This window comes from Sebastes fasciatus, chromosome 16, assembly GCF_043250625.1.
Source record: "Sebastes fasciatus isolate fSebFas1 chromosome 16, fSebFas1.pri, whole genome shotgun sequence".
NCBI classification, from domain to species: domain Eukaryota; kingdom Metazoa; phylum Chordata; class Actinopteri; order Perciformes; family Sebastidae; genus Sebastes; species Sebastes fasciatus.
The window spans coordinates 18166966-18192565 of record NC_133810.1 but is presented as its reverse complement, the minus strand read 5'-3'; the positions used below and the strand labels follow the sequence as shown (position 1 = coordinate 18192565).

Genomic DNA, 25600 nt, shown 5'->3' with positions numbered 1-25600 from the left:
CAGCTGTACTCTGTGTTCAGTGCTGATTGAATTAAGATTATTAACATGGTGAACATTATACCTGCTAAACATCATCATTTCCATAGTGAGCACATTAGCATGCTAAAGTTAGCATTTAGCTCAAAGCACAACTGTGCAGCCTCACTGAGCTGATAGCGTGGCTGTAGACTCTTAGGCTACGTTCGAAATCGCATGCTTTTTCTTCTAACTTTTAGTACACACTGCAGCTGCCCTTACAAAGTACGTACTGGTGCATGCAGTATGGGACATCGGCTACTATTCGTCATAACATTGCGCCTTGAACTTTGACCCTCTTGCTTATATGTTCAGAGGATTGTGGGTCAGAATAGCCAGAAAAGCATGCCGCAAAATGCAACCAGATGTAGTAGGACATCCTGGTATTTTTGGCATACTGCATTTGACATACTACGTATTGGGACATACTAAATGTCTTTCTGGCATACTCAATAGTATAATAATATGGGTATTAGTCTTTTGGATGATGATGATGATGACGTCTAATCACTGACCGTTGTTTCTGACAGGTTTAAGAGGATCCTTATCAAGACTCCAGCTAGATTATGTGGACATCGTTTTTGCCAACAGAAACGACGTCAACAGTCCAATGGAAGGTCAGTCACAGATGTTTGAAATGATTATTCTTGTTTGCTGCAATCAATTGCTTTAAAGTGTTTAAAAGACTGTAATGTAAATATGATGCTGTATACTGTGATTTTCAGAGATTGTACGGGCCATGACGTTCGTAATAAACCAGGGTATGGCCATGTACTGGGGAACCTCACGCTGGAGTGCAATGGAAATCATGGTGAATGCTGATCTCACACTCTTTACAAACTTAACGCTGTCAGGTTACGGCATAAATGCTGACCGGTGACCATTTTGTTTCTGTTTGTTTGGCACCAGGAGGCGTACTCGGTGGCGCGCCAGTTCAACCTGATACCACCTGTGTGTGAGCAGGCAGAGTATCACTACTTCCAGAGGGATAAAGTGGAGGTGCAGCTCCCTGAGCTCTACCACAAGATCGGTCAGACATCCACAGTCTCATAGTTCTCTATTTTTTTTATTAAAAGATTCATTCTGTTTCATTCGAACGTCTGACATTATTCCTCTCTTTCAGGAGTTGGAGCAATGACCTGGTCTCCGCTTGCTTGTGGATTAATCACAGGGAAGTACAGCGACGGCGTGCCAGAGTGCTCCAGAGCAGCAATGAAGGTCAGCTTGATTTGACCGGCCCTCCTCCGGGATTTCTCTCACTAGAGATCAGCCTCAGTGTAATTCTCTCCCTGATCAGCGGGGTATTGCAGTGTGAAATCAGTAATGTATTAATGCTTTTCTCCATTTTGCTCCTGGTGAAGGGATACCAGTGGCTGAAGGAGCGGGTGAACAGCGAGGAGGGCCGCAGGCAGCTCGCTAAAATCAAGGAGCTCCATCTACTGGCAGACAGACTGGGCTGCACTGCTGCACAGTTAGCCATAGGTACAAATACCATGATCGTACTGTGTAGACACACAGAGACTTTTATTGTTGTGTGACTGGAAGTTAAAATTTATGTTTTAGATTTGCATTTTTTCAAATCTTACATGTTTTACATATAAGATAAAATTGCTTTGATTGATTGTGCGGGCAACAGATTTAGTACTTCACACAAATTGCTATGTGCCCATCTACCTGTGTGCAACCATTTTAATGCCGATCAATAACCTTATCAGTTAAAAATTTTACATTTTCCCATTTTTGTGATTATTGCGTTTATTTATTGTTTAGAAAGCATGTTTTGTCCACCATGTGTCCCTGCGTGTCTGCTATACAAATTTACTGATTTGGGTAGTAGACCAAAGTGTATTTGTTCATCTGATTTTAGGTTATAATCCCTACTCAAATATTATGTTTAATTTGTCCATTTGACATTGTTAAATTTCAGATTCCTGCAAAATACAAAAAGTTCAAAATTTTCCACTTTTCTTTGGTTATCACTGCTATCACTCAGTTTTAACGGAGCATTAGTTTGATTAGTTTTCTTTCTTTTTTCCAGCCTGGTGTCTGCGCAGTGAGGGAGTCAGCTCAGTACTTCTGGGTGTTTCTAATACAGACCAGCTACTTGAGAACCTGGGTGCCCTACGGGTACAATTTCTTTCCTTTTTTCCTCACACGCTAATAATTTTGCCGGACATATGACCCGTAGTTGTTCGAACAAAATGGCAAAACTGACAATGAACATCAGATCACATTTTAAACTGATCATTCTTTCTTCCTCCTTGCAGATTTTATCCCAAATGACCCCTCAAACCATCACCGAGATCGACGCGCTCCTGGGAAATAAGCCACACTCGAAGAAAGAGTTGCGCGCTTGAAGATGCAAATCTGAGTGACAGACGATGTTTCGAGAAGACAACGAAGAAGACACTAATGACATTGGGAAACATCGCTTTTTGCTCTGCTCTATACTCAACAACTTGCATGTCCTCAGCAACATTATGCTTCCAGTATGTGCGCATATCCATTTTGCGCAGTACATTGTATCATGTATGAAAAAAAAAGATCTCTTAATTGGAGGAAAAAAAAACAGGTCATACATTGCTCACTGCCAATTGTTCACAGATTAATTATTTCTACAGGAGGGGGAGGATGGTTGGAGCGACACGTCTCTGCCATCAAGAGGTTGAGAGCTATTCAACTGTTGTCAAAGCAGATTTGACTCTTGTTAATCAAATGTTCTAAAGTGGGAAAGAAACCCACCTCCGTGCTAAAATGCAACTTTAAAGCGTGAATGGTGCTTTCATTGGACATGTGAGTCTCCTCCCCTCGCAGCTGCCTGTTATTCTGTATGATGTTTAGTACCCAGCAGCCAGAGAGCCAAAGGTTAGTACTCATGTGTCTAGCCACATTTCCCATAGTGTGCATGTGACTGGTCTGCCACGCTCACTGCTTTACAGGGTTGGGAACAATGGTTTACTTGTAAAGTAAAAAAAAAACCTAATCCACTTTAAAAAAAGAACAGATCACATGCTTTAAAAAAAAAAATAGGCGACTATTTTGAGCATTTTTACACATACTGATTGATTTTGGCACAAATTACTTGATCTAAATGAAAATGAATGGATCATACTGCAACTGGCGTCTGAATTCGAGTGCATTATGTTGGTTATTACAATCAGTAGTGGGTCAGATATTGAAAGTAACTCTCCCAACCCTGCTGCTTTCTCAGCAGTCTTTTTGCCTCTTCTGTTTGTAAACTGTGCGCATGTCCCTTTAAGAGAGAATAGCCCCAACAGGGTGTTAATGTGGCATGGCTTTTATGGCTTATGTAGATTTGCATCGCCCTTGTAAGCCATTTTTTTTACTCTAAATGGTCTGGCAGTTTGACCCGGGATCCGTGCTGGCGGGCACTCTCGCTTTAAAGACTCTCTGCAGTCTGCAGACACGGCTGTGTGTCCATCCAACGTATAATCTCTGTATTGTCCTAAACTGTATCAAAAGATGTTGACATCGCCGTCAACGATTGTGAAGAGCATCATTGTTCCTAAATCAGAGGTTTGAGACAGTTGGACTAAAGGTCGTTGAGCATCTGGCACAAAGATGTGGACACACTGGGTGAACTAGTAGTTTTCAAATGAAAGGACATAAATGATAAGAGTTTATCAAGTGTGATATGACTCTTGCCACAGGTCTCTTGGGGTAAGATTTAGCAAATGTAACTTTTCTTTTGTGGAAGCCTAAAAATATAGCTTCTCTGCTCATTTCTCTGGGAGTTTCTCTCTCTCGCTCTCTGTATTGTTTGTTCCCTTGATTCTTGCACACATGCACAACTGGTTTTCTAATGTGCATTTCATGTCTTTTCTCTTTAGTTTTGTATTCATTTCAATACTTTGTAATGTGAAAGAGGGGATTTGTTCCTTTTTGTGATTTTCCCCATGAAAACAGCACCAATCTCCAGAGCGGGGTGTGTGTTTTGATACATGCAGTTGTTTTAGTTGGTGCAAGGTTACACTGTACTGTAAATAGGCTTATCTGTTTGGCAATGAGATGAAGAGATAAAAGGTTAAATATATGAATCATGAAAGAACTCCAGATGGAGCAGCTGAAACGTGTGACTGTGATGATGTACGGTTGGACCGAGTGTAGCTTCCAGTGTACATATATACTACAATCAAACCTGGGAAATGTAACTTTGCCTGCATAACTTCTATTTTACTGTCTTGCAACAAAGAGAAACCAAACGAGAGAAGAGACAACTCAAACTGAATGTATCATGTCTGTTCAACCTAAAGCACATATCGTGTTTTAGAGGAAGTTTATTTTTGTGTTTTTGACCTGTTACGTTGAAACCTGCAGAGCTGTCGTGCAAACTTTTACATTGGGATTTGGACAAAAAGGTTGTTCATACATGGAGCTTCATGCACACACACACACACACAGTCTACATGTCTATAGGAAGTCAGATACGATTTTGTATTCATAACCTGAACCTATAGGGCAGGCTAATCATAGCTGTTATGTTAAAGTTACTCAACCTTCCATGTTAACATTTGGAATAAACTGTTTATTTGTGTATATGTGCAGGCATACTAATTTATGAGCTGCATATAAACATCCTACCCTTAAAAATGACTAAATAGCATGTGGGCTATTACCCACAATGCACTTAACTCTAGGATTTAACATACCATGTGCTCCCATGATGGTTTTCAGCTGTCTTCTGCACACTTTAGTGAACAATATGCTCTTGTTTTACACTTTATTAACTCACACTTTATGTGCACAACACTGTAATCCCTCAGATTCAACATGTTTATGCAGATAAACAGTAAAAAAAGCAGCAGCAGCTCCTTGAACTACTGTTTTTCTCTTTGTTACAACTACTCTATGCTCATAACTTAAGCCAGCAAACAAAGACAGCACCAGATAACGCCCACACCATAATGCTTACCTCCAAAGCTTATCGCTGACATAACTGAGTCGACATTGAACCCTGAACAGGTTTGACTGCTCATTTCTGCACCCAGTGAAGCTCTAAATGTGCCTTTGTGTGTCTACTTGGTGTGTTACACTAAAAGGAGTGTAGACAATGACAACAGCAGGTACTGAGCATGGAAATAGTACCATGACTTTGTCTGTAGTATATGTGTATTGAAAGAGATATATTAATTTCGTTAAAGTTTTAAAGTCTTCTACAAGGCACATCAAAAATCTTGACTATCTATGAGGCTCTTCAGAGAGAGAAAGATTCAGAGCTGCTTGTGAAATCTCACACTGAATATTGTTTGTGCTCATGCAGACGTAGATTAAGCTGTTACTTTTATTCCCTAGAGTTATTCATTCTGTTGACATGACCAAGCTTTTAGCTCTCTTGCATATTAGTTTGTGACAAACAGCTTTGTTTTGCAGGCTCACTCATTATGTGTAACAAAGGCCCAGACCTACTAGATATCTGTGGGGGTATTGTAGGCAATTATGGTTTGAAAAATGGCACTTTTTAATTATTAACCGTGTATACATACAATTAGATAAAATACAAAGCATACAAAGGTGCCACAATTGCACTTACATGTTATAAAAGGATGTATTTTGAGGTTTGGTAAGTAATGACTCTTGTCCTTGCTGATAATTAATGGGGGAAAAAATGACTGCTCCACAAGGAGGCGGATGAAAAACTTAAACTTAACATGCAAATAACTCTTTGAAGTTAAAAAAAGGTAAGAGCTACCAAGCCTTGCAATATTTTCACTGCTTTAGAGAATAATAAAAAAATGTCTGACAGCGTCACCTAAGGGCCCCTGGCTCATTCAAATGTATGATAGAAGAACAATGTGATAGCTGCTGTGTGTCCAGCACTGATCTGTGCTGCTAGAAGAGCAAAGCCTGCTGGGACGCCACAAACACAACACATCTGTGATGCCAACACTGCTAGCCTCTCTGTTACTGGCCTCCCGCATGTCACCGGAGTGGGAGATGAAACATATGTGTGTATTACAGGAAGCCACCCTCTGATAAAGATTATCATATGTGCTGCAAAACGTCGGATGTGTCACCGCCAACACTGCCGGAGAGAAACAGGTTTCACCGCATGATTCATCCTTCTTGCGAGGAAGCTTGTTGGACAAGGTGATGAAAAACAGAAAGCAAAGAAGTAGCCTGTCAATAGATGAGCACATTTGAGATTTACAAGCCCCCACATCTAATAAAACACGCTCAATACCTTGCCTAGTTGTTGCTTTTTGTACCAGTTCAGCACTGAAGTAGCATGTAGCGGGTACCAAAGGGCACAGATGTCTGCTGAATGTCCCTCACAACTATAATAATTTAAAGGAGCACGGTAATCTGTGTCAGTACGAGTTGAGTGCTTGCGCCATTTAGTACATTTGCGTCTGTATACTGTGACATTTAAATACAGTTAGTGAACTTTTAAGTGGACTTAAAGGGTAGCCTGATATATCCCTCTGTGATGTCGGCCTCCTTTGTTGTCCAAAAACTATTAAACACACACATCATCACTGTGTATTAATCCGCAGCTGAAAATAGTTCCCAAGAAATGCACTATTTACTCCTGTTTCAGTAACGTGTGATAAAAACTACAGTGCCCAGCTGTTTTATTTCATTTAAAATTACTACAGATGGATTTTTTTTCATGTTATTTGTTGACAATAAGAGCAATTTAGAATAAAATTAGGCTCATTCTTTAAGCTTTTACTGAGGATGTAACATTATTGTCGTGGCTTTGCTAAGTGTACTGTTACCATGTAAATCATGGCACATCTAGTTTTCGTTTGTTAATTGCAGTTTATCAAAAACAACCTCTCTCGTAACAGTAGAAATATTTTGGAAAAGTACAGAATATCTACATTCCATCCTGAACTATAACTCTCCTTCCTGTCCTTAATTCATCCCGGCTGTCTGCACATCTGCCGAATCACGTTCAACTCCCCACAGGTCGCTCTTTAACAAAAGTCCTTCACATCATTTCAGCGTGCCCTAAGCCTCCTTTAGCTGCTGAGGGAATTAAATCCTCCCTATACAGCCGCTAAAGTGTTTTTCACAGCTGCTTTTAAAACCACACCCATGCCCTATCTATTCATTTATCCCCTATTATTGTTTGTCTTTTTAAATGTATCCCAACAGTCAGTTGTTAAAAGCAATAATTACTGTAATTACACTATAATCAGGGGGAAAAAAACGGTACAAAACTGAACAAAAGGTGAGTTGAGTGATAACAGGTTACTTTTATTTTCTACTAAAATACATGTTTCATGCAGGTTTTGTCACTTTTCCACAACAGTCAACAAAAACACAATGAAACTAGTGTAGAACCACCGGGAGGCGTTTTGCCTCACAACATTAGATGGACGTTAAAGTCGCTCAGTACAAGGTTGTGTGTATGTGCAAAGTCCTAGTGGCTTTATAAATATTGTCTTCTTCTGCCGTTACATGCTGTTACATGCTTTCACTTGATAACCGACAGCCAGCCAATCACACCTGGTCATGATGCGGCAAGAAATTAATGAGAAGCCTGTTCAGAAAATCATGCTAAATGTGCCGGAAAATAAATGATAAATTCAGTGAAATATTGCTTTTGAAAATGAATGTAATAAATATCTGTGAACAGTACAAAGTAGCCCAAACGTTCTATTAATCCATCAACTGTCCTCCTCTAACTCATACACGTGGTACACTTCGGTTGGTCTCTTCATTGATTAGCTGGATGCGGAAAGTAAATGTTTGTCTTTTCTGTCCAGTTTTGTTGCCAACTCTGTGGCGCCCACTCGGACCTACAGAAAGGGTTGTGCACTGGCAGGCTTGAGTTTAAACAGTGGAGTAGAAGGCATATGTGAATCAAGACTATACTAAATGTAAAGGAGCGACTGAGCATGGCTCTACTTCACAAGGCCTGCTATGATCTTCATATGAAAATAAAAAGAGGTAGGCAAATTCTCTCCACTGCTCAGAATACACTGACAGTTTGATAAGATGCAGAAATGGGCATGGAGTACTTGTCAAACATGCTACACACAAAGCCTGTTTGTAAAGATGACAGTCCAGCACAGCATGCTTGCAATCAGCCACTATTAAAAATAGTTTCCTTCCTTACACAGCTGCTTGCATATTAATACTAGTAAGATACTTTTTTTCATGTAAACAAGGAGACAACAAAACACACGACTCATGCATGCATTATCATCTCCAGACTGTAGAACAACAGTAAACACAGACAGATGTTACTGCACAGCATATTTAGTGGCTTTTGCTTGGATTTTTAGGGTTGCGGGGAGGATGTTAGAGAGCTTTGTTAATACAGAAGTAAAGCAACCGCAGTTCAGCGCATCTTCTTGTCTTTCTTGCTGCCTGTCTGCATGACATCATTAAGGGTAAAGGACATGAACGCAATCTGCTCAAGTTCACTTTCTTTGCCGCACTCCATCAGGCAGGAGAACTGATCCTTGTCTCCGTTGTAAGCCAGGTCGGAGTATCCGCTGGGCCCGCTGTGGATGATCCTGGGCCGGTCCCACCCTGATGAGTGCAGGGGGGATCGGTTCAAATACACGCCCATGTCTCTTCTGCTAGACTTGTTGGTTGGGTGGATGAAGAGGAGCCAGGTCTGTGTGTCCGGAGACAAGAGCGACGTGCCACAAGCTTTGCTTTCGGCGTCGTCGTTGGGGACAAATTCAGGAGCGGGGAAGCCAATGACGCTGCCTTGACAGCCTCTAGGTGGTTCCACCAGCTCTGGAGCAATGTGGGGTTTGTCAAAATACACACCGCTGTTTTCACTCAGGGCCTCACACCTGTGGCCTCCAGTGTTACGAGCGTTGCAGTAAAGGTGACTCCTGCCCTCGTGGTCTATGATCTCTGCCATTTCACACTCACATGACTTTTTCTGAAGCATCTTCCCTATGTGCCACGTCTGGCCAAAGTCCTCGCTGTATACAGACAGCGCACGTGGGTAGACCGTAAAAGGAATGGGGAAGGAACAGCATCTGTAAGGGACGTAATAGGCGTACGCCGGGATGATCAATCTGCCGTTCTCCAGCTGAACGCCGTGGCCCGGACCCACGGCGAACGTGGCCCACTTATGGATAGTTTCACCGATCACACTTTCCGTTAAGTCTCTCGCTTGGCTCCAGGTGTGCCCGTCGTTGCTGCTGCTCACACAGCAAAGGCGTGTCTTGTTCTTACCTGTGATGACCTGCCTGAACTCTGTGGTGTTTCCCCAGATGCAGATGAAAAATAAAAACAGGGTTTTGCTGTTTTTTTCATACACAGGGCAAGGATTCATAGTGCGGTGGTTTGGTAGACATGCTGTCGACAGCTCCTGACTGGACGACCACTGGAAAAACATAAAAAATATGAGCACAAATCATTTTGACAGCTTATTCAAGCAGGTTTATATGATGGTTATTATGTATGAATAATAACCTGGACAGATCCATCATCTTTCAATGTTCCTCTTCTCATAACAAGGATTTTGGCATCATGGTCACAGGGCGAGGATCTTTTCTCTGCAAAGGCGAGGAAGGTGTGACTGTGCCTCAGATAAATGAGAGCAGGGATCCTGTATGTTATCCCACTTGGCTCCTTTTCAAACAAAGTTGTTTTGGCCGGTTCCTCTCCGCTGCCACTCTTTGATGGTGTGTTTCCCATGGTGGATCAGAAGGTCCTGCATATTGAAAATATTCCAAATGCATGACATGTATTGGCTTATTTTGCAGTCTTGGTACAACAATCTCAACACAGAAAGAGTTCACACTCCAACAGCTCCTCATAGACACATATGATTGCATTGCTACAAACAGCGTCTAACGTATACTGTGCATGCATAATAAACAAACCCTTACCTTCACTTGTCACTCTTCACATTTGTCACCCTTGATCTCTGCGTGAACGGCATCATACCGTCTAATATCACGCCACAAAAGGGACCTCTAATGTTCACGACACTGATGCTAGGGGTTCATCATCAGAGAAGACGAAGCCGAAGCGAGAGAAGCACTCACAATCACTTCCGCGTTCGCTTGACGCGTCCGGAGTTAACTAGACGGCGGGTTTAAGAGCTAGATTGTCAACTAGAGCGTAAAAGATTCAATTTGGTTAAGCATTCCTCATTTTATTGTGCTAGCATAATATATATATAGACGGATAAGGTGGCTACTAACTGTTGGAGGACAGGAGTTATCAGGAATATGCAGTAACTATGGTGTCCAGCCTCACGCATGCGCAATGGGGGTCAATTCAGAATAGCAGCTAGCTAGCTAAACAGTTAAAACGAACAACATAATTCGTTTCAGTGTATAATTGAGTACCCAGTGTTGTATATGGAAAATGTTGGCATCTTCGTAACACTATAAGTTTAATGTCTCAAAGTGCCTTAGCCTGGCTAGGGCGGACTATTATCTTTTCATTGAATTCAATCTTTGGCTAGCTAGCATTGGAGGGTTACTTCCGCTGGCTCGTAAAGAAAACAGCAAAACACCCGGATGTACTTCGTAGCGCCCCCTGCTGGACGGGAGGAGCAGCGCTCGTCTTTTACGTGCTGTTGCTAGGATACAGAGCAGCACTACAGTGTAGCTCAAGATCAAATAGTGTAGCAGGTAGTCCGGGACAGCTCACCTCGTGAAAAGCCTAATTAACACATGAAAAGTTGTGATAAATGGATCTCACAAGCAAAAAAAAAGATGAGTGCATCCTATAAATTTGATGATGGACAGAGAAACCCTTCCAAATGTTTCCCACCCAGGACATTACTCAGTCGAAGGAAAGAAGGTGAGTGAAGTTATAACCTCTAGTTAACCTCTAAAGTTAGCCCTTTATGGTGCAAGAATAGTTCCACAACTAGCAGGTCTATATGCATGATCTTGGTCTCTATGGATAGGTAAGACCTCAGAGAATTCATCCCTAGTGTACAGTAAGTAACATTGTGACTGTTACTATGTCTGAGTAAACTGTGATGAACCAAACATTTACATTTTTATCCTCGCCTAAGATGTTTTCTAGATTAGACAGTGGATAACAGCATTATAGCATTGATGCCATGCACAGAGATGCTACTGAATTCATTCAGCAACTCCTTGACTACAACTGTGCCAAAGCAGATATAATGAACACAAAGCACATAGATTCTACAAAGGTTTTAGTAAGGATAGGACCAGGTGGACTCTCTATTTGGCCACTTGGACACCCAAAGTGTGCCAAATGGGTTTCCTACCTCTTGAAAGGGAATCTGGCTATAAAATACTACTGATATCCACTACAGGAGGCTATGTGCACACAATGGAGCCTTTGGCCATGCCATTTACCCTGTGCATCATCACATTCTACCATTGTGCACAATGTAAAATCAATAAAAAACAACTAAATTGTATAATTTTGACTCCAGATGGAGTAGTTTTATTATAATAATGAAATATGATCAAGTAAAACTTAGATAAACAATGTCAATAAGATAACAAAAAATGATTCACAGTCAAGTATGTACATTCAATATAAAAATGGTCAAAAATATTATTTCTTGTGCGTTGATTTTGTATTTAAAATATTTAAATCATTGCCAGACAAACATTATTTGGACAAAATACACTTGGGAGTGTTGTTTTAGTAGCATTAAGGCCTCGTCTTTTAGAAACAAGTGTTTTAACATACAGCTCAGCCAAACCCGGCACTAAGTTCGTCGGTAAAGGAGGTTAAATTAACTTATTAAAACAACATTTTAAAAAAGCCAAAACACTAAACAAGCATGGAAATCCACTCATAGGCTACTAAATTGTTATTAAGTTGGCCTATATATTTGTAAATCTGCAAACAATATCTGCTGATTATATTTTATTCAATTTGACTTCCCTTGTAGGTGCTGGTCATTGGCTCGTGGCTTATAGAAAGGCAGAGGAGCAGAAATACAAGAAAGTGCATAGAAGAATAAAAGAGACTAATAAAGAATGTGAGAACAACATGGTGGCTGGTTCTCCTCGTGGTAACACATTAGATGGGCTTTTCCTGGTAAGGCACTGAAATCTATTTATGTGAGAAGTGTTTATTTGTAGCAAAATCAATTGTCTGTTGTTGGTGACCCCAAACAATTCCATCTTTCTTTTGTAGCTCCAGTTGTATTGTGTTGATAAGCCGTCTGAGCTCAGCTCTGTTGACATCAGCGAGCAGGAACTGGATTCTGTAAGAACCACTTTTCACATAGTTATTCAGATTATTTGGTTGTGTGTGGGTAAAACTGATTAATATCTGATTCCTTACTGTGCACAGGTAAAGCCAGAAGACCTCAAGGTGTTTGACAATGTAGCATACATCGATGCATCTATTAACTCCCTCTCTTTAGGTGATTGTTCTTATATCCTGCAGATTTACCTTCAAGAACGTGCAAAAAGTGGTGACTCTCAGAAAATGTTTTTTCTACAGGGTCTTTTAGCAGTTTTGTGTCTTTAAGAGAACTCAATCTGTCATTAAACGGGCTTTGCAACATGACGTTTCATGCTGCTGACTTCCCTTATCTCGAGGTAAGATGACTTTGACATACTTATTAGACACACTACTATATTTAATATTGTATATTTGGATTATTAACATGCCACGGGGATAATATACAACCTGACATGACCTTTTAGTCCTGACAAGAACCTGAAAGCCTTTTATTTCCATCCAAAATTTTCATTTATCAGCTTCTTTCACATTACAATTCTTTCAAAATAAGAGCCTCGATATTGGTGACAGAAGAAACCACGTACTGCCAATTTAAGTTGTGTATGTCTACTGATGCTTACATCGTGTTTGTTAATATTTGTACCTGTTCAATGTTTGAATAAACTTCATGATGGAGGGTGGGTTTAAATTCATAATTAATTCATGCTAGCGCCTGGCAGAGCAGCAGCTAATCCAGTGAATTTGTAAGTGTGTAACATTGATAATATTTCGAATTGCAATATGTCAGACTTGCACTCCGCTAATGAGTGCTTGCAGCAATAACTCCTCTGCTTTTTCTATTTTGTCTTTGTGATGTAGTTATCTGAATCATTTCTTTAAACCCTCACAGGTTTTGGATTTGTCCTACAACAGTTTGTCAGCTGATGATATTGTTTCCATCGGTCGGCTTCCATGTCTAAAAGTCCTTCATCTGACTGGAAATCAGCTTCATCATCTTCCTCCTGATCTAAGTTCCTCCAACCATGACCCCACTCAACAGTTAGTACCTTATTTTCCATGAAGCAGCAATATAGGAGTGATTTATAGGAGTTATTTATAGCATTGTTACTACTACTTATTTAAAAAGTGCTTCACCTATGATCAGACAACTTTCTGTGTCAACTCAGGTGATATATTTGCCGTTCTTCGCTAATAGTTTTTGCCTGTCTAGTTTGATTTAAATTCACAAAAAAATCAACACAAATGAATCCACTTTGCTAACAGTTTTTGCTCATTTGTTCTTGAAAAAATGGCAAAAAACAAAAGGACATAATTGATTAAATTAACAAGCAGGGTGTTGCTTTTCCATCCCAACTTCACACATACAGGTCAGCTGTGTCAAACACTGCTTTGCGTCATGACGGTTATGGCAAAAAGCCTGCTTTCCATATAAAAGCTATTATAAAAAACTTTCATATGAGTCATGGAATTACTGGCAGAATGAAAGACAACTAAGCTGTTTCATAATATCTTTTCAGTAACATGCAAATTCACTCTCTAACTGCTGTCTGACGCTGCCTCCAGTCTGCTTTTTACAATTATTACTGCAGGAAATATCTTCGATTGACGTCCATAAGCAGGCACATAATATTCACTATCTTTCTTACAAAGTATCACCATGCCTTTATGGTTATATCTCATGAATAAGATTGAATAGTAATATATTCAAAGTTCTTTAACCAATAACGTTGCCAATAATAATCAGAACATTTGCATGATTTCATAACAACACCTTGTTCAAATAGTTATTTACAGAGAAAGGCCACAAACTCAAGATGCATGTTTTCAAATTGACCAAGAGAGGGTGCACAAATGCTCCAAATTCACACTCCTGATTCTGGTGAAGCAAATGCAATGACATTTGATATACCTGCTCCACAGCCCGGTATATATACAGTATATATACAGTATAGATGGGTTCAACGGGGTGATCACACATGCTGTAGAGTATGTTACTGTAACTTTACAAATGTGTTTTTATCAGTGGTACTTCATGAAGTTGGTGAATTGTTTTTCTCTTCTTTTTTGTTGTACAGGCCGGCTACAGAAGAAGACACACAGTTTAAAGCTCTTGAAGTCCTGATGCTTGACGATAACAAACTGACCTCTGGAGCCTTCAACAGTCTTGCAAATCTTAAGAGGTCATGACGTAGTTTGAAGTTTGCTATACAAAACACAGTATTACTTGAGCGTAACAACATCTGTGGAAACATTCATTAAGCATTTATAATTGTCAATTACAGGCTAAAGTGTTTAAACCTGCAGGGGAACCGCATTTCTGAAATACCGTATTTGCAACTCGCGGGCTGCTCCAACCCTCGGCAGACTTCTATTGAAGAGCAAACTGAAGAAGAGGGACCTGGTAAATAACTTAACGTCAAAGTTTCCTCAACATCCTCAGAAAAATATTAAATATTTAGTCATTTTTATCCCCTCTATCCAGCCCACACTGAGACAAATCCTAACACCGTTGAAAATGTCAAGAGAATCTCACAGGTAATTAAATCTAGAGTTGGTGTTTAAAACGTTTCATAACTGTATATCTCGTATTTTAAATGCATCTGCCACCTACTGTATATCTCTCACAAGGAAAACTGTGAGGAGGAGAACTGCAAAAGATCCACTTTCCCACTACCGGAGCTTCAGTTCCTCAATTTAGCTGACAACAAGGTGTGTTGGATAATTTCCACATATAAATCAACCGCGTAAACCCTTTTGAAAAATGAGCTAACATGTCTCATCAGTGTTTCTTCACCAGATAGCAGAGGAGGAAGCACTGATGGCTGCCACTCTTTTCCCGATGCTTCGAGAAATTGACATTCACTCCAACCCTCTGACCACAAAGAGAAGTGGTAATGCTTCTCTCTTCTCCTTTAAGAGAAATTTTTTAAAGATCAGTTTATGAATTGTCAATGCTGAAATTGCTTTGTTTGGACACAGGAGACCCTCCCTTACTGACCCATTACCTCCAAGAGAGACTGGGGATTACGATAAAGCGTAAGAAGACACAAAAGGTGGTGAAGCGTCCACTGAAGGTGTCCGCTGATCCTAAATGGAAGGTTGGATGTGTTCTGCATTGACATTTCATCATGACCCTCCAGATTTATGAACGTTAAACAGTTATGATTCTTTTTTTTTTTTTTGGTAGTTTGTGGAAGAAAGAATCCCAAAGGTGTCAAAGAAGCCATTGTTGATGGATGCGCCCTGTCCTGCTCAAACTCAGGTTGAGAAAAGTGAGGTGAATTTTAAGAGAATATCAGAATCTGAGGATAGCGGAGACGACACCATCCTAGAAAATACAGAGCGCTTCTTTGTTACTCAGGTACGTACATGTCCTGTTTTTGTGGTTTTCAAATTCCTCCTCTCTTTTAGTCTCAACATTTTCTCTTTTTACTGGATCACGCTCAGGTAACAGATGTTCCTGAATATGAGTTCGATCTTCAAGTTGATGAGAGAGAAACTACAGAGCACAAGGACGATGCCATTCCTGAAAGATTGATGGATGCAAAACCAAATCCTGATGTGGTGGAGCCTATCAGTGAGGATTCAGCTATTTATTTTTTGGATATTTTCCTCGAGCCTTGAAAAGTTAGTGAAGGAGAATATATCTATATTTTTTTATAGTTTCTTTGTCTTTCAACAGGAATTCAAACCGCTGTTCGGATGCTGGAACACAAACTGAAGAATCTCAATGTTTACAGAGACTCCAAACCAAAGCTTGATAGCATCCAGATGCCGTACAGAGAAAGAGAGAAAAGGGTTTCATATTTTGCATTCACACTCAATATCACTGTCAAATTATAATAAATCTACTATAAATAACAAGGAACATGTTACCACCTTCATGTCATGACTTTAAAAGAATAACTTCTCTGTACACAAATTAAGGAACTTCCACCTTTGAAGCCAATGAAGCAGCCAACTGAGAGGGTTGATGAAATGATCAAGGAAATGAAGGAGAGAACAACGATCAGCAAAGTGCCCTTAAGTATGCATATTTCTGATACAATGAATGTTAACTTGACCTTTCATGACCTTTCTCTATATAACACTTCGTTCTCTGTACAGGCAACGCCATACATGGTACAGGTGTTAGCAAGCAAGAGCATAAGGAAGCTCTGTCTCTGCTGAGGGACATGGAGACAAGGCACAAGATGGTCCATAAGAGAACAATGGAACAAGCAGCCAGCATCGAGTCTGATAGAAACACAAGCCGAAACAGAGCTGAACCTCCACCTATGCAGAGGCCCTCAAGTGCTTAGCTAAACTGTGATTTTCTTTCTGCCTTGAATAACAGCTTGTTGATGTTTGTGTGAGTGGAATTGATGAGAAAACCAATCATGTCAAAAATAAAAGTAGTGGTTGCATGTTGTTGTGCATCTTATTCAACAACTAAGATGCTGCCTGTAAAAACAAACTTTATTTTGAAGTTAACCAGCTAGAAACCTGTAGCCTAGCATATAGCACGCAATAGATCATGTTGTATCATGTGTAAGTCGCACCAACAGAGTTGCTTAATGCTGAAAAAAAATATTTAATCATGTGGAAATACTTTCTATGATTGAAATAAGATCATTCAAAGAATTATTTTTTGAGTGATGGTTTTAAGCAGCTGCACCACCACTGCTGCTGCTGCTATCGCCAGAATGAATCCAGCATGCATAATATGCTTGACTGTTTGCCAATAGAATTCAGGGGTAACAATAAAAAATGATGTGGGTCTTCTTTGGGAAAAGGCCAACTTATGTACATTTGTATCTTTTCAGTCCAAAAATAAGTTTCCTTTGGCCCCAACTACTTCCATAAGCATGCACTTGAACACCCCCAGGCTGTAGTTACTAATCATATGTTTAATTCCAATATAAGGTTACGTGCTGTGATAATTAGTAAGGAAGATGCGGATTCCAGCACGCATGTTGTAAGCCTCTACCTCGCTGAAGTGTCCTGAAGCAATAAAGCAACGCAGCTTTATAGATGACTGCTCTGACTTCCTTCATTTCACTTTTCACCTTCTGACAAGTGAAGAAAGACAACAGAATTGTGTGCATTGATAAAATGTCATTGATAGTTAAAATCAGCTACAGTGCATTTATACTGCAATGTGCTAAGCAATAGGTTTGATAGACCATTGATCCACTATTATAACTGATAACTATGTCTAATAACTAATGTTACATTGTGATATGCATGAATTCGGTATCATCCTTTAGTGAAGCTAGCCGGGATTATTTGTATTGGGCAGGAACAAGAGTATTTAGTGGAGCAGAAGTTGTTTTTAACTTTAAACAGACCTCTTCAGTTCAATATGATTTACAGTCCGCATTCTTAAAAACAAATGGTAATGTTTTATTATACCATAATATGTCATACTTCCTACCACAATAGATGCTTTTTCATTTCATGTTCGGTATTTATTTTTCCATTCCCTTTTTTATTTCATGGACTCGTCTTTCAATTTGTCTCCTTCAGAGCAGCTTGCAGATGTGGAATGCAGGTTCAGCCCAGGTGGAATAAATCAATAAGATATTTCATGGGATTCAGGTGTGGCTATTTCCCTGCTTCTGCTTTGTATTGAATGGTGAATAATATATGTATTGCATACAGTAAGCAAATTTTCCTTTGAAAAAGATTGAGTCCTTATTATCATTCAAAACCAATCATCAAATTATTTGCTTCGAAATTTTACAATAACCAACCCTGAGACATAGAGTTGGTGCTCCAGCAACCTCCGCAGTACTAGTTTGACATGGGAAAAAATCAGCACTTTTAGCACATTTAAATATGGGCTATTCAAGTGTTCGTACCGGGAGGTTGATTTACCTAAAAAAAAATTATCCACAGAGTTACAGACGTTTCTTTTCAAATGTAAATCAATGGGAAAAAGTCTTCTTGGGCCCAATGGCATAACGTGATGGACACAGAAGTTTTAGTACCACCATTGGGCCGCTACGAAAATTTGCTTCAAAGCCTGGCGCTCTTCCTGGGGGCTTGTAATGTATTAGGAGCCCTAATGTAACCCAATAAGACGTTTAGCCGCTTCCTGGCCGCTTATGTCACTGTCAAAAACTCTAATTTTATTGCAAGATGGGTTTACAATGTAGGAAAGCCCAGTGCCTCTCATACCGACATTAAAGGGGGCCTTGTGCATCGGTATATAACGGTGCTTGGACTTTGGGTGGAGTCGGTCCGGGTTTCTGTTTCTCTTAACATGTTTGTCATGAGAAGCCTGTTGTGCAGCGATGGCACGGAGCATCTACACAGTGAAGCCAGGCCACACAGACCTACCCCACTCTAACAAACTAAGCACGAAGAGCAAACAAAAAACGTTGAGCAAATCATGCAGATAGGTTCACATGGTACCTTCTGCCAATTCACACACCTCTACACAGCGAGGACAAGCAACAGAGTGAAGCTTTCACTACCTCTCCCAATGAGACAATGAGTCTGAGCTCTGAAACCATGGGAGGCCATCTTGTCTTTAACCTTCTCTGATAAGGAATGGATAAAAGCTACCATCAGGGCTTCCCTGTTCGCCCCGATTCAGCAGCTAAGGTGCAGAATTCAATGGAGAACTCGGCTACACTGGTGTAGCCCTAATGTAATCCATAACATGTTTAGCAGCTTCCTGGCCGCTTATGCCACGGTCAAAGACTCTCCTCATTTCGGCCACGAAGAGAGCAGCATCCGAACAGAGAGGGGTCTGCTCCTCCAACAGTGCCGTAACCCATGAAAAACCCAACACATCCTCATCACAACACGTACTGACGCTTTGTTAGAGCCCTCTGCGTCACTTTTCGGTCACAATAAACACATGCTTAATATTGTGAATTAAAGAAAAACACTTGCTTAGGTTTAGGCAATAAAACCACTATAGTTAGGTTTAGGGAAAAAACAACATGGTTGGGCTTAAAACTACTATGTTCGTACACATGTTCGGCACTCTAACAAACTAAGCTCAAAGAGTAAACAGAAAACGGTGAGCAAATCACGCAAATAGGTTCACGTGGTAACTTCTGCCAATTCACACACCTCTACACAGCGAGGACAAGCAACAGAAAGAAGCTTTCACTACTGACAATGAGTCAGCATCCGAGCTCTGAAACCAGGGGTAGATATAGGCTTCACACACCTGATCCTCATCAGGGACAATTGGGCTCCACAGCTGCCTCTCCTCAGAGATAATGATAATGAACCCAACCAGCCCAGTGGCAAGTGGCCCTCACATATACTGTACATCACACACATCTCAAATATTAGAAATTTAAAGTTACAATACCATAGGTAGTTTACATATATGACAGTGTGGTTTAATTTAACTTAGAACAGTGTTGATCTGGTAAATAATTTCACATTTTGAAAATCAATCAATTTTTATTTATATAGCACCTTTCGAACGAATCAAGTGCTTTACAAGCGATTGACAAATAAATTGACAAATGTCATAATGATCAACAGTTCCTCAAAGTAGTGTAGTAGTAGTAAAATGTTGATAAAACCAAATGAGTAAAATAGAGTATAAAATAGTATAAATAATAAAACCAGTAAAATTGTAAAACACTACATGAAAGCCAGACTAAATAGATACAAAATGTCAATATTTTCAGCTTTTTTCAGATCCTCTGGAAGGCCGTTCTAGCAGCTTGGAGTGCGATGGCTGAAAGCAGCATCACCAAATCTTTTTGCTCTGCTTTGTGGAACAACTAAAAGAGAGAAACCTTCCTGGTTCACAAACTGAAAGCATTTCTGAGATGTAGTCTGGTGCACGGCCATGCAGTGCCTAATAATCTAGTAAAAGAATTTAAAAATCAAAACGAAAACTAACAGATAACCAGTGTAAAGACTTTAAAATAGGCGTAATGTGTGCTCTTCTTTTGGTCTTGGTCAGCACTCGAGCAGCAGAATTTTTAATTAGTTGTAGTTGATTTATTGTATTCCTTGGTAGACCAGAAAGGAGAGCATTACAATAGTCTAGCTGCTAGTTATATAAGTGTGAATCAGTCTCTCTGTGTTGCTCAGAGAGAGAAATGGCCTCACTACACACAATGTTAAAATGCTGTGTTTGTGACACCCCACACATGAGCCTTCAAATTAAAATCTGAATCAAAAATCACTCCTAGATTTTTTACTTCTTGACTTGGGTTTAGTCTTACTGTATTTAGTTTGGAGGCCGGTTTCTCTCCCTGAGCCTTTGAACCAGTGATCAGTTCTTCTGTTTTACCCTGGTCAAGCTTTAAAAAATTCTTTGACATCCAGGCCTTTATATCTAAAATACAGTTAAAAAGTAAAAACAATCAGTTTCCTGATCTATGCAATCAGACAAACACCTGGCCTTCAGTCTGAGGGTCTGGTTGGGATCTTTTCATCTTTAGCGGTAGGCTATATTTGTTGGTAATGAGGACACTGTGCCAAATGGCAGAGATTTGACACGCTGCAGAAATACTATTTTCCAGTCCGCTGGAGCTCAGCTCCACTCAGCAGAGCTCGCCTGTGTTGCAGAGTTATCCCACAGTATCGGACACAGCTGCTAAAAATATCTGATGTTCAATGTGATTGGATTTGATCAAAATTGTGATAAATCTCCTCCGAATTACTATTTGTTCCCCATAATACTTTCCCTGTTTTATCCAGGCTCGAGGGCAACTCACGAAAAGAACTTCTGAGGATTTGTTGTTGCTTTTAGGAACAACATAGTTTGTTTTCAGCCAGTGAGTCCTGGCACGACTTTATTTTGCCTGACCAGAATGCTGTTACTATGTAATTTCGAAGTGATAATTATTAGTACTTCAGACTACGGTTGCATAAGTGCAATGTTTTCATGATGGAATTCTAGAAAGAAAATGGACTATTGTGCAAGAGGTATACACATACTTTTTCCACAGTTTTGGGCGATGATCAGTCACAGTAACGACTGTTATGTTCCAGGGAGATGTCGGCATTCACTGACTTCATCACAGAATCATAAAACACTTAAGTAACAGAAAATCTGAAACAATTTTTCCCCACATATGCATGTTCACAAGATGGTGAAGAATAGCGTGAATGTGTTTGTCGGCTTGTGTTTGTGCCAACTATTATAATTAAAACCTGCCAGAATGATAACGTGTGTAGCCAGACCTTTCTTTAACGCTGTGGAGATAGGTCCGGCTATGTGAGACTAACATCATCATGAAATACCATCAAACAGAGGAACTGTTAAAGGGGTACTCCAGCTATTTTGTATTGGACTTCCATAAAGTATGGGGACTCACAAGAGACCTATTACAAAAAAGAGCGATCAAAATCGAAGCAGCAGAGGCTGAAATATCCTGACTTTTAGCCCCTTTGGTTCAAGTTCCAAAAACACTGGATCCTACACTTCCCATAATGCAACTTGATGGCTTGTCTTTTATTGAAACCTCCCTGTCTGGTAAATTGGTGCCATGTGGTCGTGTTTACCGTGTTCAGGAGAAGAATCCCTATGAACGCCCCCCTCTTGTGGTATTCACAACCTCGTGAGTGGAAAGTTTCTGAAAGCCCAGAGTTCACGAGTTGTGACGTGTTTGTTGATGTCAGAAATAGAGGCCATTGAAGTTAATTTTTCAGTGGATAATAAGTTAATATATTGTCATTTTAGTCGTATATTGCTTTTCTTCGTCATATTAAAATATGTCTGAGGAAAATGTTGATATTCCCAACGCTCTCATTTTTTTCCTCTGTCATTACGCCTTTGCATTTACTGCATTATTACCACTTGCTAGCTTGCTAAATGTTAGCCGTTGTGGCTTCTAGATGCCAACAGTAACGTTAATATTGCCGTTGCTTAGCAGCAGTGTTCTCACGACTTGAATGGTAAGCATATCGTCTACACGACTTCCCATGTTGTAAACACAAGCTCACGAGTTTCATTTGAAGGCACCAAATGCCCACATCGTATTCAGACTCCACACAACAAGGTTGTAACGAAGGGTTTCTGTTATAAATTGTAGTCTCTAGACCCAAGATAACCCTGATGACATCACTATGACGTCATCGGGATTATTTATTTAGACTCTGGAGTGCTCCCCCATGAGTCACAGAGGCATTAAGATTTTTTTTGTTCATGTTACTTTGATTAGCCTCCAACTTAACTCCCATTTCTAATTGTACTTGAGTGGCTTTTGGTAATGTAACAGTGTGACATTCTGGCTTTTCAAACGTCACTACACATCTGGCCAGCCTCATGGAGGCATGCATGCAAAAGAAGTGAAAATGGGCTATTAATGTGACAAATCACTTCAAGATTGAAGATAATTGCTCCATCCACACATGTCTGCAATTTGTTTCCTACAAATATGTTGTTATTCCTGAGGTTTCGTTATAATAAGCACAAGGTTAGTGGTAGAGTGAAGCCATTAGAAATGCATGTCTCTTTTTATTTTCATTGGACTCTTCCACACATTAACATCAGCACAGAATAAACAGGCCAACATAAAAGGTTCAGTTGTGCTTTTCCTCTGTAACATCTTTTGTTCTTAGCATGACAAACTGATGAGGTGAGTTATTAACTGAAAACACATTTTCATCCATGCTCTCTGTGATATAACAAACTCTGGCAGGAGAGCGAGACACTCTGTCCAAAATAACAAAAAACATGGTGCAGAAAGACATCGATGGTTTGTGTCAAGACGGATCTTTGTTTATATATCTATAAGTGTTTTGTTTTTTTTCCCTTATATTTCAACGCAGCACATTCTCACATCTGGAGCAGTCATCGCTGCAATCAAGCCTTGAGAAATGTTTGGGTAAGGTTTGTTTGACTCTGAAATTGAGGTCCAACAGTTAAGCTTTGAGAATAACCCTGTGGAGACTCAGACACCAGATTTGGCTCAGGACGAATAGGCCTGAATACCTCATCAACACTCCTCATTACTCGAGTGCCAAATGAGTTCACTGCGGATCGGACCTATTCATTATTTCTTTTGATGGGACAATTGAACTATAACACACTTATCATGTAATCCTGGAAAGGCCTCGGACACTCTGGCTGGCATCTGAAAAGAGGCCGTTATTAGTTACAGATCATAACCGTAAAGTTGTTGGTCTTCTCCGTCCTGTTAAACAAAAGATCTTGCTGTGGTCTGTCTTTAATAGTTTACAGTCACTACAAACACGTGTTTAAAATGTTGTCTTTGAGCCGTTCTGGATAAGGGGATGAAGACCAAAGTTTTCACGACATGTATCCCGGTATAGTTCATGTTCTCTTGGCCACAGTCCAATCATCAGCTAAAATGATCAGGGCCAACTTAATTAATGAGAGGGTAAGGGTGTAAAAAAACAGAGCCCTTGATAGATTTCGGAAGTATTTTGATGAAGTATAAGCTCAGGGCTTCTGCTGAGCACCTTAATCAGCTATGAAAGCAAACACATCTATCAGACTCAATTAACTTAACACAGTTTGGCTCCCTTTGAATCAAAAGACTGATTTGCGATGCTTCAGTTCCTCACAAACACTGTACGTGCATCAGCGAGGGACTACCTGCTGCAGCACATGAGGAAATGTTTTATTCAATCTTCTGAAATCAGTTCAACTCAGCTGCTTTTCTTTGCAAGACAGCATGTTCGTTAGCCATAAAGAGAAACTCTGTAATAAAATCCTTTATTAACATGAACTCAAAGTCTTTTGTGCGACATGCATGAATTGGTGTTCTCTGAGACTTGTTAATATCACAACAATGGCTCAGAAGTGCATCCAATCCTGGGCCGAGTCTTGACCCCCAGAGTCTCACATTTTCTTCCCTTCTAGCTGAATCTGGGCTACGTGGGCAGCAGGGTGGAGTACACTACTGTATACACAGAGAGCTGAGCAACTGCATGATTTATACCTACTGACTGCCCCCAGCTGTTACAATTGCCAGAGCCAAGACTAAGCATGCATAGCTGAATTGGCCCGTGAGATGAATTTAAACCTCCACAAAATGAGGACTGATAGGATTTCCATCAAAAAAAGAGATCGAAACATGCAGTGTGGACACGTCATGTTCATTGCTTAATGGCCTGCATGGGAAAATGGCTGCGTGGAAATGTTAATTACTAATTTCAGTTGGCAGCAATAAAGTAGAACACCTCTTTCTCACCCTTTTGACCGGAACAGCCTCTTTGGGCAGCTAAGGGAGAGGCTGTTATAAACTGTCAGCTTACACAGAAATATGACAGCCTTTATGTGAGAGTAATGAAGGCGTACAAGGGGAGTGCGTCCGTTTCAAAATATTGTTTCATGCCTTTAGTGAGAGAGAGACAGAGAGCCGTCTGGCGCAAAGTGTGAAAGAAACACAATGAGTCATTGTGGAAGGGGAGGGGACAGGGAGAGCACGTCGGGGGTTCACAGAGAAGGGAAGCAATATTATTCTGAAGCGCCCACTCAGTCTACCAAATCTACCGTTGCACACTGACTGAGTCATGGGAACCACGGTGATAATTTGACACCTGTTGATCAAACAAGCCTGCGGACAGACTGTGGAGCAAAAAGACGGCTTTCACATGGGTTCTAGGGTGCTTATTATTTCCATGAAATTGTGTTTGGATAGGAAGTGTTATACTTCCTTTACTCTGTGTTTTGGAAATACTTAATTTTCTTGGCCTACATTTAGATTTAACAGCACAATCTCAACCATTGAAATCACTGCTACATAAATTAAATATTAAGGTTTATTATTTTGGAGTGATCTATAAGGTTTAAGTTACAAAGGGCCCCCTGATGGCTTGGAAAAAATGAAGATTTATACTTGCAGCCATGCCAGAATATTTATTGTGCGGTCAGTTATTCAAAATTGCACTTATTGATTTTATGGGCAAATGAAATTGAATCTGTGTACATAGACACGAATTTCCCTTTTTTTTCTGTGACACTCAGCACAACTTTCAACTATGTATATTTTTCCTACGAATGTCCAGCAACACGTGATGCATGTGTCAATTTCCGCTCCAGTCTTTTCAAAATAAAACTAGTTAGGTTTAAGAAAAGATAGACTTAGTTAGGTTTAGACTTTAGACTGGGCGAAAGTACAGTATTTACCCATCCACCTCAACCTCCTCCCTACACGGCGTTCGCTGGTATTTATATTTCCTGGTTCACGATTACGTGAATTACACACAAATTGATTTTGTGGGATATACACGAATTACAGTACATTACTTTTCGTAGATATAGCTACGAATGGTGTGAGACCAGCCTGTGCGACCACAACACTGACATCATTATCACCATTTGAGTTGATACGACAAACACCTTAGCTAACAGTTGCTTATCGACACATCCAGCAGATACAGAGTAACATTAGCATTCAGGTGTTTCTGACCTGATTTACTCTCTTTTTAGCTCTGCTTTTGGTCTCCACCATCTTCTGAGCAAAATATCTGTCCCTTTACCTGCAAAATGCTGCACTATGTTCAC

The 25600-nt window shown here is 40.2% G+C and overlaps 3 protein-coding genes and 1 long non-coding RNA gene across 5 annotated transcripts in view; 2 read left to right on the top strand and 2 right to left on the bottom strand.

Moving 5' to 3' along the window:
* LOC141753215 (voltage-gated potassium channel subunit beta-2) overlaps nucleotides 1-6451 on the top strand; it is a 28029-nt gene extending 21578 nt beyond the window's left edge. For both annotated transcript variants that reach the window (XM_074611669.1, XM_074611668.1), the window contains exons 8-14: nucleotides 546-632; nucleotides 741-826; nucleotides 925-1045; nucleotides 1139-1233; nucleotides 1377-1497; nucleotides 2054-2142; nucleotides 2283-6451. In XM_074611669.1, coding sequence (XP_074467770.1) covers nucleotides 546-632; nucleotides 741-826; nucleotides 925-1045; nucleotides 1139-1233; nucleotides 1377-1497; nucleotides 2054-2142; nucleotides 2283-2372 — 689 coding nt within the window. In that variant the 3' untranslated portion in view covers nucleotides 2373-6451. The remainder of the gene's footprint in view (nucleotides 1-545; nucleotides 633-740; nucleotides 827-924; nucleotides 1046-1138; nucleotides 1234-1376; nucleotides 1498-2053; nucleotides 2143-2282) is intronic.
* The window catches only part of LOC141753221 (uncharacterized), a 75203-nt gene that overhangs the window by 16603 nt on the left and 33000 nt on the right, over nucleotides 1-25600 (bottom strand). The window lies entirely within an intron of this gene.
* Nucleotides 7219-10419, bottom strand: LOC141753217 (sialidase-3-like). Its single transcript, XM_074611670.1, has 3 exons — nucleotides 9846-10419; nucleotides 9427-9667; nucleotides 7219-9337 (listed from the first exon to the last, which is right to left on the bottom strand). The coding sequence occupies exons 2-3, from the start codon at nucleotides 9649-9651 to the stop codon at nucleotides 8330-8332; spliced, it is 1233 nt and encodes a 410-aa protein (XP_074467771.1). The 5' UTR covers nucleotides 9652-9667; nucleotides 9846-10419; the 3' UTR covers nucleotides 7219-8329.
* On the top strand, nucleotides 10553-16930 carry xrra1 (X-ray radiation resistance associated 1). The gene is made up of 17 exons (XM_074611667.1): nucleotides 10553-10770; nucleotides 11852-12000; nucleotides 12100-12171; nucleotides 12259-12331; nucleotides 12412-12509; nucleotides 13043-13191; nucleotides 14229-14333; nucleotides 14436-14554; nucleotides 14636-14688; nucleotides 14782-14862; nucleotides 14951-15044; nucleotides 15133-15251; nucleotides 15341-15514; nucleotides 15601-15730; nucleotides 15836-15951; nucleotides 16081-16180; nucleotides 16261-16930. Exons 1-17 carry the CDS (start codon nucleotides 10641-10643, stop codon nucleotides 16452-16454), a joined length of 1956 nt encoding a protein of 651 aa, XP_074467768.1. The 5' UTR covers nucleotides 10553-10640; the 3' UTR covers nucleotides 16455-16930.

Bases quoted from the DNA above. Each gene is read 5' to 3' on its own strand.
- LOC141753217 (XM_074611670.1), bottom strand. From the start codon at position 9,651: ATGGGAAACACACCATCAAAGAGTGGCAGCGGAGAGGAACCGGCCAAA. The intron at 9,338-9,426 runs GTTATTATTCAT...ATGTTTTTCCAG, and splicing joins AAGATGATGGATCTGTCCAG to TGGTCGTCCAGTCAGGAGCT.
- xrra1 (XM_074611667.1), top strand. From the start codon at position 10,641: ATGAAAAGTTGTGATAAATGGATCTCACAAGCAAAAAAAAAGATGAGT. The intron at 15,045-15,132 runs GTAATGCTTCTC...GTTTGGACACAG, and splicing joins TCTGACCACAAAGAGAAGTG to GAGACCCTCCCTTACTGACC. The intron at 16,181-16,260 runs GTATGCATATTT...TTCTCTGTACAG, and splicing joins GATCAGCAAAGTGCCCTTAA to GCAACGCCATACATGGTACA.